Source organism: Dermacentor silvarum, chromosome 5, assembly GCF_013339745.2.
Source record: "Dermacentor silvarum isolate Dsil-2018 chromosome 5, BIME_Dsil_1.4, whole genome shotgun sequence".
Classification (NCBI taxonomy): Eukaryota; Metazoa; Arthropoda; class Arachnida; order Ixodida; family Ixodidae; genus Dermacentor; species Dermacentor silvarum.
Window position 1 is genome coordinate 89911975 of NC_051158.1, and position 18373 is coordinate 89930347.

Below are 18373 nucleotides of genomic sequence, written 5' to 3' on the forward strand. Positions count from 1 at the left end.
GAGCTAAGGCGTTGCGCTGCTGATCACGAGATGGCGGGATCGATTCCCGGCCGCAGCAGCTGCATTTAGATGGAGGCAAAATGTGAAAACGCCCCTGTGCTTGCATTGTAGTGCACGTTAAAGAACCCCAGGTGGTCAAAATTAATCCGGAGCCCTCCACTACGGTGTGTCTCATAATCAGAACTGGTTTTGGCACGTAAAACCCCAGAAAGAAGAAGAACGGACCTTAAGTTCAGAGGCACGATTTCTGGCTCAAAGTCAATCTTTTGTTCTGTATTATGCTCGAACCAGCACCAACCCAAACAATCGCCATACGGTCTATCAGCGCAGCATTTACTACGCTGACCTTTGCGATAGAGCGCCTGACTAAAATTCGCTTTGGATGTCATTATACTAAAGACTTTGTCAGTAGCTACCTTCCATAAGTCTTCAACGAGACTCACCGCCGTATTCACAAACCAAACTTATCCTTATACTTATGACTTAAGTCACCGAACAGCCCTTAACGCGTTTCAAGAACCAACCTTATACTTATCGCAGAACTTTTCTCGTACTTATCGCCGTGATAAGTAAGGCTTGGATAAGGTAGCCTCCGACCTACCTTAACGCTCACTTGTAAGCAAACAAAATGGCGGCGATGGACGACAACTTCGCGGAGTTTGTTAACTATCTCGACCGCCACGATGAAATATTGAGCGGGGCAGCGTTTTCATACGCGTCTCCGCCACGGCGAGTGCCCAGGGATCGCTTGAATCCCATGGAAGTGTACGATGAGTACGAGTTTTTGTGCCGCTTCCGATTCAGCAAAAGTGCCGTCCAGCAGCTGCTCGCTATGCTGCCTCTGCGGGATAACACCGATGGACGTGGGCTCCCTGTGCCGCCTCTCCTGCAGCTGCTCATCACGCTACGTTTCTATGGAGCCGGCACATTTCAAATTGTGACCGGCGACCTAGTGAATGTTTCCCAGCCGACGGTGTCGCGGGTGATCGAGCGCGTATCCACTATGATCGCCAGGAGTCTCTTTCCTGCGCTTGTGAAGTTCCCCAGCGCTTCAGAAGTGAGCGGTGGGATGCAAGCATTTTACCGGATTGGGAAGTTTCCCGGTGTTAGCGGGTGCATTGACTGCACCCATGTGCCAATTAAGAGCCCCGGTGGTGACCACGCCGAGGTGTACCGTAACCGGAAAGGATATTTTTCGATAAATGTCCAGGTGAGTGCCCGTTTCAAATATTGCAGCCGCGGTTCGAAACTGAAATGCAAACATAAGCGGTATAGAATGCCGCTGGTAGTACGACCTTGTAATTGTAACAAGCCACACTGAATAAATTACGACGCGGTTTTACATCGCTAGGCTACATCTGTGCTACGACAGTTGTCGAAGCTTCGAATTTACTAGCAGGTTAACAGCTGCACCAACGTCTCGCACTTCACCGAAATGCAACTACCGCAGCCAGCACTTGAACTCGCGACATCGTTAAAGTCAGCTTTGTCGGAATACAGCGATGTTATGCGGCGAAGATTGTGCCATGTATTTTGGTGAAGCATGTACAAGCACTAAAAAAGTGACACGCGTTCCTTCATTATATACGCTCGTACGTACAGCGGTGAGCACTGTTAGGGTGAACACGCGAGCGCGTGGCCGACGGCACTGTCAGCGCCCCGTTACGGTCATCACTGGAAACATTGCGCATGCGCATCACGCCTTCCGCGAAATAATTGTTCCACCGCGCGCATGACGTCATGAATGCACTTGTTCGTCGTCTGCTAGCCGCATTTTTGTTTTCTAAGCCCATGCATCCTGCATTTTAAGATTTCTTTAAACATCTGTGCTTGAACAGAACAAGACAAAAAAACTTGTATATCTATGGGGGCGTGTCTATTCGTTCCCTTCAAAGTTGTTGTGCATGCAACGCCGTATATAAAACAACCAAACGTCTTTCGCAGCCGTTCATTCTGTCGCCAGATCGTATTATGGCTAGGGTTCCCGATGATGAACGGCGCTCAATTGTCGATCTTTCCCTGAAAGGTTATTCCCAGCGGTATATTGGCGCTTTAGTTAATAGGCCCCTGAAGACTGTGAACAGGATAATTCAAGCCTACAAGTATGAAGGTCGCATTCAGGATGCACCCCGCGCGCCCCGCCCTAAAGCTACCACAGACGATGAAGACGCCCTCATAGTTGCAGCTGCTGTTCGTAACCCTTTCTTGCCAGCCCCAGCAATACGCGAGGACTTGGATTTGGACGTTTCGGACACCACTGTTCGACGTCGCCTGCGTACTGCGGGCCTACGCAGTCGCGTCGCAGCGCAGAAGCCACTACTAACGGCGGCAAACAAGGACGCACGACGGCAGTTCGCTGAGCTGCACGAAGCATGGACATCAGAAGAGTGGGGTCGCGTCATCTTTTCGGATGAGTCGACGTTTTCGACGCGACAAGACCAAAGATTGCGTGTTTGGAGACTACCAGGCACACGGTGAGGCAAACTTCCTGCTTTGAAAAGCAATTGTTTTAGTTAACGTCACAATGCCACGCAGGAACGACCCGGACAACGTGCAAGGTGTTTCTGCCAGTGGGAGATCGAGTGTGAACGTGTGGGGTGCTGTTTCAAGATATGGTTTAGGGCCCCTGCAACGTATACGTGGACACTTATCGTCGGAACAATACTGCAACATTTTGAACAATGTGCTGTTGCCATATGCGAGCAGTTTATTCCCAGACGGTGATTACCTGTTCCAACAGGACCGGTCACCGATACACACGGCGCGGGCTGTCAAGGAGTTCCAGGCGGAGCAGCACATGCAGCTACTGGAATGGCCTCCGAAAGGAGCGGACCTGAATGTGATAGAAAACGTGTGGGGCCGTCTGAAAGCTTCTTTGGCAAGGAAGCCCCTTTATTCCGCGACTTCGGACCAGTTGTGGGCGCAAGTCAGCAACGAGTGGGAAAGGCTGAAAGCCGATCGGGAATATGTTCGATCACTTTACGACACGTTACCGTCCAGAATAGCTGCAGTCGTTGCTGTAAGTGGTCACATGACTCGCTATTAGATTTGCTCATGTTTTTATATTTGTTCTCATGGTCTTGTTTAACTTGAATTGCAAAAGTGCAATTTTCTTGAATAAGAAGTTTAATAATTATCCCTCTTACACTCACTTTTTTCCTTCACGCGCCAATCTTCAATCCAGATGGACCTTGAAATGCAGAAGGTATCAGCTCAGCGAACAAAAATGCGGCTAGCAGACGACGAACAAGCGTATCGATGACGTGATGCGCGCGGTGGAAAGAGTGTTTCGCAAAGCACATGCTGCGCATGTGCAATGTTTCCAACGATGGCTGTTACGCGGCGCTGATAGTGCCGTCGGCCACGCGCTCGCGTGTTCACCCTAACAGTGCTCACCGCTGTACCACCGGAGATCACGCGACGGCTAGGTTCTTTGCATCACCCACCCCGCGGTGCGACATGCAAAATTTTGCACATTGTAAGCTAATGTACTTGGGCCAGGACTTAAAAAAATTTGTATCGGGCATGACCGTATAGTCGACATTGGACTACATAACTCTACAATAGAGCTACAAATTTACAAGGACGCAAGTATTGGAGCTCCCGCTTCTATTTTAGCACTCTTGTTTTTTGACATGTTTCAACAAGTGCATTTTGCACAGTCAACATGAGCTTTATTGTACATACGACTAAAAAAGTCAACTAGCCTATCAGTTAAGAATATGATGCCACCATAAAATTCTCACGTGTACAGAATTGCACAATTGCATTTTGGATACCGCCTTTTAGTTTTATTCACACCTCGTAATTCATTATTCTTGTACCATTGACAAGCCATTCTCATCGCCTTGGCACTCTTGGCCACATCTGGCAATTACGCCAATAAACTCTAGTAATCCATTTTCAATAATCATTAACAAAACTGTTTTGCAGGGAATCACGGGGCCTGACCTACAGTTTTATGATGTAGTGGCTAGCTGGCCAGGGTCTGCCCATGACAGCAGAATTTTTGACTGCAGCCGTGCTAGAGTACTGTACGAGACTGGGATCGTCCCCGGCATTCTGCTTGGGGACATGGGCTACGCCTGCAGGCCATACCTCATGACTCCTCTTAAGGATCCTGCCCAAGGCAGCCCAGAATACAGGTAAGCTAGTAAATTTCTATGAAGCAGTGTTTCTGAATATACAAGTTTATTTTCAAGGCACAGCAGCTTATGTGAACATGCAAGGTTAGACAACAGCCAATGCAAAATTGAAACACTTTTTATTTGTACATATTCAAGGATGTTCTTGCGAATGATTTCATACACTCAAAACTCGGAGAAATGTGTATAAGACAAAAAGAACACTGTTTATATAACATCAAAAGCAACTGATCTTTTCTCTCTCGGCCAATGTTTTCACAGATTGCGAACACATGCAAACGCAAAAAAAAAATCAACTTTGTTTCAGGTACAACAAGTCGCAAGCCAGAACCAGAAACAGCGTGGAACGCGTGTTTGGTATCTGGAAGAGGAGGTTCCCATGCCTGCAGATGAAACTGCAAATTGAGACGGACACCTCACTCACAGTCATCACAGCATGTGCGGCACTTCACAATTTGAGCAGAATTTTGCGTGACCCATGCCCTCCCAGTGCACCGCCCCACACTGCACCCAGCATTCACCAGCCTGCACCAGCGTTGCCGAATGGACAGCCGCAGATGGCACTTCAAAACTCTGATGGCTTTAGAACCCGCTCGCGTATTATTGCAAATTATTTTTCATAAATGCATGACATTATATTTCACTTTACATTGTTTTTGAAAAGATAAGAAATATAGATAGGTAGGTACGTTCAAATGATGGAGGTCAGGTGGAGAAATTATAAGCAGTAATAAGGTTATAATGGTAACAAACAAAACCGAGCGCTAAAGTGAAATACAAAAAAAGGAGAGCACTACGCGAGACTCGTGCCATGCAATGCTTTCTTTGTTATTTGTCTCGGTGCAGTTTTGTGTGTAACTGACTCGAATCCAACCAGTCCAAATAGTGGTCTTGTATCTATACAATACAGCCTACGTCAGCTTTAACCTGTCATAAATGTAAAAGTGAAACAATTTACCCCTCCAGACTGCAATTAGTTGTATTGATTGAAAACTTACTTTCACTGCATTTCTTATACATTCAGAATCATAAAAAGCTTCCAGTTGCAGAATAGATTAAATTTTCAGTTCTTTCGCAAGTTTTTTCAAGTTTACAGGAAGTGGATGCCATGCGAAAACTCACTACAGGATCAACTATTTCATGTCTACCTGGCTTGAAAAGCACCTTTCCAGCCACTCGAAAATTGTGCCCAACGCAATACATTGTGAAAAACAGTCAAAGAAGTGTGCCTGCTACATACAGTGACATAAACCAAGCAAGATACCCAGCCATCTACCTTAATACTCATTTTAATAAAACATTTTGCATATTCCATCTCCTGTTTTCAAGCCATCCCAAGCGTTGGCGCCACCGACACTTGCATGGTCAGAGTGCGCACGTACATGCACAGCACGAGCAACACAACAGCAGTGACTGCCCGCACTTTACCAGGCCCTTCCTCTCATTTGGCCAACACACCGTCGAACTACACCACAACCATTCTAAAGGCAGCTGTTAGTTGCGGAATGACGAGAGTACTAACATACACAGTTGGCACTTGTGCGCGGCTTATTTCTTAGTTTTTCTTGTCAAACGCTTTTGCAGCTGTTTGCACTAATACCACATAACCGCTGCCAAATTTCAGACCATTTATAAACCTGTTGGATATGCTGCTTCCCCCCCCCCCTCCACTCAAAGTGATGCTATGCACTTTTGAATGTAACAAATGCAAGGCAAGGAGCTAAACGTATGTAACATTTCTGTTATTTACATGCTCAATGACATCCCAATTGCACAACAGAATATTAAGCGATACAGTTGTCATACCCAATTGATTTGACGCGGTTAGACGTGATAACCATGTACAAATCTCTGAAACTGGTGGTACAAAACATCATGCGTGTGTTTTTGAGGAGCCAAGCATTAAAAATATTATTGTTTGCACATGTGTCTATGGGGCACAACAGCAATGTTGTCAGCATGCTTTGCACAGAGTAGAATAAACAGCACTCATCCTTGTTTCACAAATTTCTCAGCATGGTATCTTCTGTTGCATCCAGATTAATGCATACCTCAAGCTCGATGTTACAGAAGATTTTGCCGCTGATTTGTTACATTATCGACATCGAAATGGAACTACCATGCCATGGCCCAACGCTTCTTCTCGAATCCTCATTCAAAAACATACAAGAAACAATGAGTGGAACACATATGAATCTGACAAAGCGTGTAAGCGCCAGTACTTCTCAATGCACCTTCTGCAGGCAGGTGGACGAGAGCGGATGACAGGCTGCACGCCCTGAAAAACTTGTAAACTTTTCGACAAGCCCGTGAAGGCAAGGCATTCCAAACTCACTCATCGAAAAGCTCACATGTTTTTCAAGACATCTAGCTAGCCATCCTCCCTTGTCCGCCCAGGTGCGGAGCGGATGACACATTAAGCAAGAAGACTTTTAAATGCATGAGGTTTCCTCGTGATGACCATGAGCTTCACATGAAACTTAATGGCTGCAAAACAACGTTTATGTCAACAACTGACAGTTTTTAACCAATTCATGCGCTGACGCTGCAAGTACAATGTGAGGACCACAAGAGAGACAGACCACACAGCTACAATGTAATGAAACTGGCAGTACTTCAGTGGCTATGGTGCGGGGCTGCAAACTTAAGGTCTCAGGTTCGATCCAAGCTGTGGTAGCCAATTCATTCTGATGGCGCTGGAATGTGAAATTCCCCGTGTACTTAGATATAGAGGCATGTAAAAGAACCATCTTAACATTTTCGGGCTCCCACTCTATGGCTGCCTCATAATCAAGTGGTGGTTTCAGCACGTAAAACTCTCAAATTTCTGTTATTTTCATTAAGACACCTTTTTCTCTTTAATGAAAAAAATTTTTTCTTGTTTCTGCCTCATTCATTTTGCTTGTTAAGAAGCTTAATCTTCAGTTCAAGAAGGACCTTTTTTGCTTTCAAGTTCTCCATTTGTTGTGCGTGCTCTGCCGCCCTTTTCTGTAGTCTATCACTATGCTCATCACGAGCGAGTTTCGTGCGAAGCTCATGGTCCTCACGTAGAAGCTTCATGCGAAGCAAGTGCTCCTTCCTCTTTTGCCGCGCATCTTTCGTGATGGCAGCAAGCCGAGCACCCAGCTCGCTCGTCACAGCATCATTCCTTGAGCAGGACGGCCGGCTTGCGTTGGTTCGTCTTTCATGGCAGGCTATTGGCACCCGTGGCACAGCAGCTGGCAGGACTACAGCTGGCAGGTCTGCAGTTGGCACGACTCCAGGTGGGGATGGTGCTGGCGGAGTCCTTTGTGCTAGCTGAGCAGGGTCACCATTTTGTGGGACTGTACACTGTATAGCCGGTTCTTCATCCTGGCTGTGTGGCAAATCCCACTGCCACGAGTTCTCGCACTGCATGTCGGCATCTGCAAGGTTGTTAGAATCAGAGTTGATATTAGTGTCGTTTGCGCAAGCTTTGTACTCTTTCAGAAGCCACTTTTACCAATGCAATGTGGGCTGTACACACATTTTTGCCTTGCTGCATGATGCAGCGGTGTTTTTGCACAAAATACATCACTCTGCTTGCTATCAGGATATACTAAAGGGCACGACTCAATGTAAGCCCAAGAGCATACAACACTACAGCATGTGCCTGCGGGTGCTTCCAGCTGCAGGAGGTTGAATGATACGGTGACAGTGACAACTATGCAGCTACATTCAAACTTTTGCATACGAGCCGCTCACCCTCATACTGGGACTCGTTTTCTGTATCATGAGCTGTAGAAATATTTAACTAGACAAATGGTGTCTGTGCTGGCACTTGTTTGCATCACAAGCAGGCTTTCTGTGTATATTGCTTGTTGACAGCAGAACACATAGAGCCAATTATGGGCACTATTACATAATAAAAAAGCCGCTCCAGAACCTCGAAAGGTTTGCCTCATAGCAAGTCTACTTGCTATTCCACATGTATGTGGCGACAAATGAAATACACATGTGATCATAATCCACAGCATAATTCGAACAAAGTGAAAACAGACCTATCATTGTGATGCTCGCCAACTTCAAAGCAAAACAACATATTCTTTCGAATGCAAAAAAACTAAGAGGATCAGGCTTCAGAATATCCGAAGACTACTCCCGCAACACCCGTGATGCCCGCAAAAACCTCGTTGAGTATGGCAAATCCCAAGGAAAAGCTTTTAAGCTTCGTCACGACAAGATGATTATAGATAATAGGAGCTACGTATTTGATCACTCCAACAATAGGGTCATCCCATATAAAACATAGCTACCTCGCAATGCCTCCGGAAATACGTGTGACCCTTTCCCATTTCTTTACACAAACATTAGAAGCGTTCTTCCAAAACGTGATTCACTTGAATACCTTGTCGAAACCACTGAATCTAAAATAATTGCTCTCACCGAAACATGGCTGAATTCATCTGTTGATGATTCTGAACTGTTATGCACTTTCCCCAATTTTGATATTTTTCGTCGTGACCGAGGCGGTAGGCGGGGCGGTGGTGTTATGCTGGCTACTCACCGTAGTCTTAACTGCTCATTAATCAACATTGCTACGCCAATCGAAGCCTTATTCCTGGTTTGTAAAACTTTATATCCACCTGTTATATTAGGTGTATGCTATCGCCCTCCTGACGCTGAACCTTCCTTCATTGTTTCGCTACACGAATTACTTTGATCTATAACGTCCACACACCGTAACGCTTCCATCATTTTATACGGCGACTTCAACTTTCCCTCCATAAACTGGCTTGATATGTTATCATCTTCATCAAAGAATAACGAAGAATGTGAATTTTTGAACATGTGCTTCACATTTGGTCTTACACAGCTAGTCTTGGAACCAACGAGACTTACTGATAAAAGCGCACACATACTAGATCTTTTGTTGACGTCACACCCTGATAATGTCTCGTCACTAACAATTTTACCTGGGTTGAGTGACCACGTAATAGTTCATGGTTCCATTCATTGCAAACTATTACTTCCTAAAAAAGAAAAGAAACTATTCACACTGTACGATAAAGAAGATTATGGCAGCATGAATAGAGACCTAACTGAGTTCTGCACTTGGTTCATAGTTGATTTTCTGGATAGATCAGTTGAGACAAACTGGCTGTTGTTTAAAAACAAAATGCGTGACCTAATTAATAGATATATACCAACCATTTATGTTACAGAGCGCGTATCGTCCCCTTGGTTCAATAACAACTTAAAACGTCTGAATAACAAAAAGACATTTTCGAGCCGCCAAAAATACTAACAACGCATGCGCTTGGGAAAGATACCAGATTTGTCTTCTCAGATTATTCATACTATTCTAGCGTCACTGATCTAAAACATACGACTAATCTTCCCAGTCTTGTGTCACGCAGAAAAATAGCGCGCCTGTCCTTCTACCACAAGTTTTATCACTCGTCTCTTGTCACTCGATTATCGTACCTGCTCATCGCCTTTCGCTCCGCAACAGTCACTCTAAAGCTGTATACCCACCACCTGCGCGCACTACTGCGCACCTCAACTCATTTTTCATTTCAACAGCGAATGACTGGAATCATCTGCCCACCGACGCTGCGTACCACTCCGACCCGTTCCACTTCAAGTCATTCATCGAAGAACTCGTACAAATGTAACCCACCCCTCATGCAATACCCCATACCAGGGGCATTTGAGGTATCAATAAATAAATAAATAAATAAATATGCACCACGAACATACACAGCTAATCAATATCTAGTACACACACAAAAGAGGTGATGTTGCATGATCAATTTACATTTTTCTCCATAAGGCATGGTCCCTCTTCAGTGCAGATAACATTAGGATGTTTCTTCTGGACGCAGACAGTGCAAGAGCATAATGCCCTGTACATTGCACACACACAAGTTAAGTGATTTTAAACACTCCACTGTACAGAAGAAGCACTTTATGTATGCAACACTGACAAGAAAACAGTGAAGTAATGTACAAATACACCTAGCAAAACCAGTTTTGTAAACCTTCAAGCTAAACATCATTCATCATCAAATGCATCATTCCTCCTTATAGCATCCATTATACCAAAACAAAAAATAAAACCCTTTCTGCAATGCTTCAACCTCATCATCATGATGCGCAAAGCAATGTGAGCATTCTGACATTAGAAAGGAGCTTATTTTCTTGCAGCACTGCTGTGTCAAATGTGTAATACAAAACGAGTTGTTCATTAGCCACCTGTATATTTGCAAATCTGGTTACCAAAATAATTAGCCCAGATCAAATATTCCCGATTAACTTATACTCACCGTCTACATCAGTGCTTCGTCCCGGCTGTGATGAAGCCAGCAGTGCTGCAACAGCAGGCGTGGTGGTCTCTGTGCCAGGCCCAGTGCGGTCACTGTCAAAGGGATTTTGTAGGCGTGTGGCCATGTGAGAAGCCACCGCGCCAACCCTCTGCAGCTCCTCGTTCATGTTGCTATCCGCCGGGGTGCCGCCACCTTTGAGAGGCAAATATCAGCGTTAACCAAAGTTCACGATCGCTAAAAATTCAATCATGCCTCTTCAGTTCTACTGTGTTGAAAATGAGGCCAGAAAGATATGCACACACCGTGATGTAGCTGCCTCACGTCATTATGGAGCCCCCTGTTAGCCCAGCAGAAACAAACCACACACGTCGCCGTGCACACACGCACATGGCACCGCGCATGTGCTAACGAACTGCAACTGTGCCCACGTTTTCTTCGCTGCTGCAGCGTACTTCATTACGGCGAACGACAAGCCTAAGCGCAAAAAATTAAGGTATATCGCGGCGTTCGACCGAAGACTGCATTTGCACGCTTTACAAACCGAAAAAAAAAGCATTCCCGGCATAGCATGACGCCCTTTGAGATAGCAACTGAAACATTCAAGACATCTAAGCATGAGCAAATTTACCGGGCATGCAAGTGCGTCACAGAAAACAAGTGCAGACACTTCGAATGCCTTCCTTTGCCTACACGTTGCAATCAACCAAGTTCAGTGCAAAGTTATTTCTGCAGTGGAATTTACATCCTCGCACAAGTGTCACAAGCTGTTGTTGACGGCACTCGAAATTAGCTGCAGCGATCGCTTCCCGTGTTTTCGTTAAATATAAATCTATATATTTTCCATGCAACAAGCAAAACTGCAGCAATTTCGGCGCATAAGAAATGATACAACACTCACCTGTTTTGAATATTTCCCGGGTGTCCTCGGCTTTCGCGCGGCGCCACTTCTCCTTCAGGTTGTCCCAGCACTTTTTCAACTGTTTAGAAGTTCGCGGCCGCACATTGTGGCGGCAGTTAAATTCTTCGGTGAGCTTCTCCCACGCCTTTTTCTTGGCGTGAACAGACACCGCGTCAGTTTGCTTGCATTCAAGCACACTGCTGTACTTGCTCACGAGATCTACGAGCACGTTGCGTTCTTCCTCAGTGAAATTGACTTTGCTGCGCCGCTCCACTGGCTCCATCTCAAACCAACGCCGCTCGAACACACGACCTCCAAGCACCAACGGAATAAACAACAAAAAATACACTACAAACTACTTAAATAATTAAACTGATGAAATAGAGCAGAATAGAGCAGGGCTACTAATAAATAAAATAAACAAAAGTGTACAAAGTAAAAGAACAAGGCGAAACACGGAGCAAACAAAGTAAAAACAACGTGCACAAAACCGTGCCGGAGGCGCGAGAGGCCAAAACGTGCTCTGCGTCAAGACGGGGGAGACAAGCGTGGCCAGACGTAAATTGCGGATTCACCAAAAACGGCGACCGCTTACCACGTTTTATCAAACATTCATACAATATCAATGTAAAGTAGCTTGCGTCCATGTAATTGTTGCTTTTGTGTAATAAAGGTAGTTTTTATTTTGTCAAAGTTAATATTTCGTAGAAAAACTGCATCTAGCCTCGCTCCCAGGTACAACCCCTAACGAGTAAAGGGTGCCTTTCATAAGGCGCACTTATGGCGCGTTAAGGTGCGTTTTCGAAACTCACCTTGCTCTTTTCTTATACTTATACTTTTATCGTCCTTTCGTAAGTAGCCTTATAGCGATAAGTTAAGTTTGGTTTGTGAATACGGCGGTTACTTTATCAAGACCAGTGGACTTGATAATATTTTAAGGGCAAGCGTTGCACAACGTTGCCAACGCGAACTCTATATCCGCATATTGCATCTTCTCAAAGCCTCCCCAGCAGAGATTCACGTCACTGCACGTGTCTAGCGTTGACTTTAAACTGTCAAGCCCCGTTTGGTTGACGAAGTCACAACGGCTGACAATTGCCCAGCCCAACTGCCCAACTGCCCATGACAATTGCCCAGCGTTTTGTCGAGGCACGCGTCATCTTCTGTCCCTCCGCTACTCATGGAATTGCCCAGCTCTTCTGAAGTGAGCATGCGTGATTGCTGCTGTAATAATTGCAGCCGGAGCTCACGTACTGAATCCTCCGTTTTATTCAATCTCAGTTCATGGGCCTGGAGATCTCGCGCTACATTTTAACAGTGAAACTGTTCAAGCCAGCCGTAATTTGTCTGTTAGTGGTTCGTACCAAGAAACTATGAAGAAATAAATAAAAATAAACAGTCTTGCCGAGGGGGTATTCGGACCAGCGTACCACCGGTCCCAAGGCGAGCGTCGTAACCACTAGGCTATACAGCCACGCTTGCAGTACATGCATTGATGCGAACCATATGATTGCGTTCGATCGTCGTCGTCTTCGTCCACAGCTGGCGCGTTCGCACGCTCGTGCTCTGCGAGGTGAAGAGGTTTTGCGTGCTATGAGAGCGAGAGAGACTAACATTTATTGAGGTAAAAGGGAAGGGATTTAGGAGCTAGATGGGTGGGGCCCCATGTCCAGGGCTCCACTGGCTTCTGCCACCAGCCGGACGTGGCCCAGAAGTGCTAGTTGCACTTCCGGGTCTGAGCTAACGAGGAGTGCCTCCCATTGCTCCGGAGAGCTTTCTAGTCTGTACCTACCTTGTAAGGAATTTAGTTTCTCTGGCCTTTTACTACATCCCCATGAGACGTGGTAGAGGGTCGGTGGCGATTCGCGACACCACGGACAATCGTGCCCGTACAAGGTTGGAAAAAGTTTGTGCAGTCGCAATAAATTTGGATAGACCCCCGTTTGAATTCTACGGAGGTCCATTGCGTCTTCCACTTCAAGAGATTTGTGGGGGACGCCATACTTTTGCCGTGTGCCTCGCTGATGAGCAAGAATCTCGCGCGGATCCAACCGAGCAGGATCCCTGTCTTCCTCCCCGCGAAGGCTATGCAGTGTCGTGTGGGGTGGTTGTAATTGGGAGGGTGGCTGGTGCTCCGCTCGGTTCGTGAGCTCTCGAGCTAGAGCGTCCGCCCTCTCGTTACACTCTAGGCCAGCATGTCCCGGGCACAAGACCAGCCTATAAGTGTTTTATTACGATAACACTCAAAAGCAGATTTCTGCCGTCGGCGTCGCCGTCGCCGTGAGGTTCCGTATGACGTCAATGGAGATGAAATCGTCGCCGCGCGCCGAACGCTGCATGTGCGAGTGAAAGGGCGCGAGGGGCGCGCGCTTTAAGGGGGTTGATGGAGCCCTACGTGGCCTGATCCACCCCTACATGCCGGATTAATGTCAATAAAGTCATTTTCTCTCTCTCTAACTGGAAGTGAACGCACGGCGGAGAACAAACGCGCGTTCTGCGCCGTGCTCGCTTAAGGGCTGCAGAAGTAGGCGTCTCTTTCCTCCTTTACAATCACCATATATGTAGAGCAAACGCGCCTTCTTCCGACGCGCGAGAGGCCGTGGGGGAGGGGGGGGAGGGGGAGGGAAGGGAGGCGACGTTTAGCTGCGGCACCAAGTGCCTATTTATATCAGAGGCTCAGGCAACAGTCACCAACGCCGCTCGCATTTTGAGCGAACGTGGGCAAAACAACCACGGTGTCGACAACAGTTCTGCGTGTTGCCGGTGCTGCTGCATGTCCAAGTTTATATAGCTGATAAAGCTAATATCATTACTCCGTATAGCTCTCTACAAATTTGCTATCGCAATTGATGCTTCGCCTGTCAGGTGAAACTGCGACAACTTTTTTTAGTTCCCTTCCTAATAAGTTGCGTATATTTAATGGGAGGTGGCCGTTCGTAAAGAGTCGGCACGCCTCCTGGGAATCCGAGATGATGGTGATGTAGGCCTTCCCGACTTTTTGCTCCCCATGTTTAATTGCCAAGGCGATGGCGAAACACTCGGCTTTGGCGATCGAGGACGTGTACAGGGAGGCGCTTGATACCATGCTACTCGTGTCGCTATTGATTACTGTAACCACTGCGCACTTCCAATTATATCTCGAAGCGTCTGCGTAGAGTACGTTGTCATTGCCTCTGACTAGTTTTCGGAGCCATTTTATTCGTTCCTCTCTCCTTTTTTTATGCCTTTCTTTGGCCATATTCTTCGGGATAGGGGCTACCGAGATGTTGCGTCGAACGGATTCTGGCATCTCCACTAGCACCTCGTCCAAGTTTTGGGGATGCGGTGGAAAGCCCGTCCTTATCAGAATCTCCCTTCCCGACCTCGTCTGGCTGAGACGGTTCCTTTGAGAGATTAATGTAGCAGCCTTGAGCTCGGCGTACGTGTTATGCACGCCGATCCCGAGGAGCCCGTCTGTCGCAGTGCCTACCGGTAAACCTAATGCCGCCTTGTAGATCCCTCTAATGATAGAGTCTACTTGCCCTTCCTCGCTCTTGTTGAGCGTGTGGAAGGGCAAGCTGTATGTCAACTTACTTAAGGAGCGCCTGCACTAAACGTAGAGTGTCGGTTTCCTTCATCCCCTTTTTGTGGAAGGTGATCCTCTGAATCATCCTAGCCACCTGTTTGGTTGCCGATTTTAGGAGACCAATTGTGTAATCTGCCCTACCGTTGCTCTGAACCCAGAAACCCAGGATACGAGCAACGGTGACCTCTTTAATTTTCAGATTTTCGATTTGGATTTCTATTTGTCCGTTACTTTTGTAACGTTTTCCATGTATACGGATCACCTCCGACGTTTCGGGGGCGCAGCTGAGACCGCTGGCTCTGGCAAAGTTTTCTACGACCAGGGCCGCCTCCTGCAGGGTCTGCTCCTTGCTGGCCAGTGACCCGCGCGTGGCCCATAGAGTGATGTCATCCGCGTAAAGGTTGTAACCTAGCTGCGGGACACCGTCCAAGGCCCGCGCGAGTCTACGCATGGCGATGTCAAAGAACAAAGGAGATATGATGGCTCCCTGAGGCGTGCCCTTGTTTGGCATTTGGAAAGGTTCAGACTTTACTTGTGAGATACCAATTGTTGCCGTCCTCTCCGTGAGGAAAGCCCTTATATAGTTGAATATGTTTTCGCCGCAACCAATTATATTTAGCTCTGAGAGTATAGCCTCGTGAGATATATTATCAAAAGCCCCCTTCAGGTCGAGAGCAAGCAGCAAATGCTCCCCACCTGTGGGAACGCCTTTTAGGACCTCTTCCTGTAACAGGAGGAAAGCGTCCTGTGTCGAGAGGCGACTGCGGAAGCCCAGCATGGTAGCCGGGAACAGGCCCCTGTCCTCTATGAAATTTTGAAGTCTGGTGTGAATGACCCGTTCGAAAAGCTTTCCCATGCATGACGTCAGTGATATGGGTCTGAGTGCCTGCAGGGAAGGCTTCTTCCCGGGTTTTGGAATGGTTATAATTTTGGCCTTTTTCCATTCTTCAGGGATCTTTCCTTTAAGCCAATAGTGTTCATTAAGTTTATTTGTTAGGTCCTCTATGACTTTGTCAGTAAGGTTCCTGATCATGGCATTTGTAATTTGTTCCTCACCGGGGGCTGTGTTCCTCTTGGCCGCCTGGGCTGCCGCAAAGACCTCCGCCTTTGTTATCGGCGCGTCTAGGTTTTCATTTTTGCTCCCGTGTAACTGATTTGATTTGTCGAATTTGTTGTGGTTGCACTCTCGCCAATGTATCTGGCCTTGAGAGCCTTTATGAGGTCGCCATCCGTGCCCGGGAAGTCTTCCGCGATTTTCTGCATTGTTCTGTTTGAGAGCGAGAGAGAGTCGCATTCACGGAGGCGGTCTGCTGGAACGCGTTGTCGGCATTGCAATGCGGTGTCGGTGTTGCAAGCTGCGCTACGCAACGCGCAGTGACGGCCGTAAGTCTGAGACACGCGAAAAGAAATTATCATCACCATGAGTAATAAGATTAAAAGTTCGCACGCAATTCCGGAAAATGCTGGACTACAATTACCCAGCTTCGCTGCTTTGAGCGTTGCGCGGCCGAGTGCAAGGTTAAGCGCTTCTTTATCATTCTCAAGTGAACGCGACTCTAGCAACGCCTCTTTATTATCGCTAATTCATCTTTCTCGTATCTTAGCTCCCTTTCAAACCAATTCAGGACTTCATCAAGAGGCAGGCTACACTCCTCACTAAGGGAAACTAACTTTCCCGGGTCCATTCCTCAGCCACGACACATAAACAAGGTGATACTATTAATGGTGATAAAGAAGAGAGCTTAGTCCTGTCGCGGACACCAGTAATGTTAGAGAAATTACGAGGACGTTCGTCACACGTGGTTTTCGTGCCGCGCGAGGAGGAAAATGACGCTAGAAAAGCAGTCAAACTCGTCATAAAAAATCCAAACTGCCTTTATGAAAACAAAAACTAAACTACAACCGAACATAACGTTACAGCACATGACATTACAAATATAATATGGTAGAAGAACTAAGGTTGATATGAGTCCGAAAAACAAACAATTCAAGAGAGTTCACGGTACAGTGGACATGAGTCGAGGTGTTTTCGAAATGAGGGGCGATGACGTCACGCCGTAGGACACGGCTAGATGTTGGACGGTGTGAAGATGGCTCTTGTCAAACCTGGGGATGACTGCTCAGCAGTCAGCCTGCATCCGAGCCGCAGTGCCCGTTGCAGGAATGGTCAGCCTGCCCAGCGGACAGCTTGCGAGCGAGCCGCAGTGCTCGGCGCATATGCCGCCATTAGCCAGGCCACAAACCGTGCTCCGCTGAACAGCTGACCAAGGAGACGCGTTGCCCGCGATTCGCAATGCTCGCGGCAAGTGGTGGCACAGCAGGCCACGCCACGCACCTCGCTGCAGTACTCGTGCTGGCCAACGCCTTGGCCAACGGCAATGGCGGGGCGGCAGCTCCATGGACGGCGGCGTTTCCTGGAGCCTTGATCGCCAGCGTCCGACACTTCGGCCTGCTGTCTTCCGTCTCCTGCTGACTAGGCGCCTGTCTGGCCATGAGGCATTTCGCCACGTGTTCGCCATACGGGGCATAATCGTGGCACGACGCATCTTCGGAACACCACTGGGCCATCGATGATTTGGTGAGATAACTCACATGCGTGGTCCACTGCAAATTAACCCGTGTACACTTCACCGTCTTGGTTTTATTGCGATAGCAATATATGGACACTCAAAGAGGATTTCTGCCGTCGGCGTCGCCGTCGTCGTCGCCGTCGTCGTCGTCGTCGCCGTCGTCGTGATGTTCCGTATGACGTCAACGGCGATGAAATCGGCGCCGCGCGCTGGACGCTGTATGTGCGAGTGAAAGGGGGCGAGGGACGCGCGCTTTCACGGTATAGCGAACGCACGGCGGACAACAAGCGCGCATTCTGCGCCGTGCTCCCTGAAGGTGCTGCAGAATTAAGCGTCTATTTCCTCCTTTACAATCACCACATATATAGACCAAACGCGCAAATACCATGGGGGGACGGGGAGGCGACGTTTAGTTGCGGCACCAAATGCGTATTTATATAAAAACGTTGCGAGGCGATAAGGTGGTAAAGACTTCCGACGCTGCTCGACGAATTTCCCGTTCTGATCTCGTAGAAAATCTCCGAGACGCCCCCAGAGGCGAAAGCAACCGTCACCAACGCCGCGCACGTTCGGTGCGAACGCGGGCAAAACAGTGACGGCGTCGACACCAGTTCTGCGTGTTGCTGGTGCTGCTGAATGTCCAAGTTTATACAGCTGATAAAACTACTATCCTTACTCCGTATTCTCTACTGTGTTGCTATCGCAATTGATGCTTCAACTTTCGGGTGAAACTGCGACATTTTTGTTTAATTCATCAGTCACTCGTACGGACTTCGACACAGAATTAGAAAGGCTTCGTCCAGTACTTCAGCGTGCCCAGAAGAGATACAGCTCCGTCCCTGTGATGGAAGCAGATGCATACCGTCTAATATGGATATGTACTGGTTTACAATCGGAACGCTCGCCTC

At 47.4% G+C, this 18373-nt stretch overlaps 2 protein-coding genes across 2 annotated transcripts; one reads left to right on the forward strand and one right to left on the reverse strand.

The window, feature by feature from the left end:
* Positions 1–443: 443 nt before the first annotated feature.
* On the forward strand, positions 444–5002 carry LOC119454225 (putative nuclease HARBI1). The gene is made up of 2 exons (XM_049668270.1): positions 444–1210; positions 3934–5002. The coding sequence occupies exons 1-2, from the start codon at positions 629–631 to the stop codon at positions 4147–4149; spliced, it is 798 nt and encodes a 265-aa protein (XP_049524227.1). The 5' UTR covers positions 444–628; the 3' UTR covers positions 4150–5002.
* Positions 5003–6763: 1761 nt separating this feature from the next.
* LOC125945890 (myb/SANT-like DNA-binding domain-containing protein 3) lies at positions 6764–12088 on the reverse strand. The gene is made up of 3 exons (XM_049668269.1): positions 11331–12088; positions 10433–10624; positions 6764–7549 (listed from the first exon to the last, which is right to left on the reverse strand). Exons 1-3 carry the CDS (start codon positions 11611–11613, stop codon positions 7035–7037), a joined length of 990 nt encoding a protein of 329 aa, XP_049524226.1. The 5' UTR covers positions 11614–12088; the 3' UTR covers positions 6764–7034.
* Positions 12089–18373: the final 6285 nt, after the last annotated feature.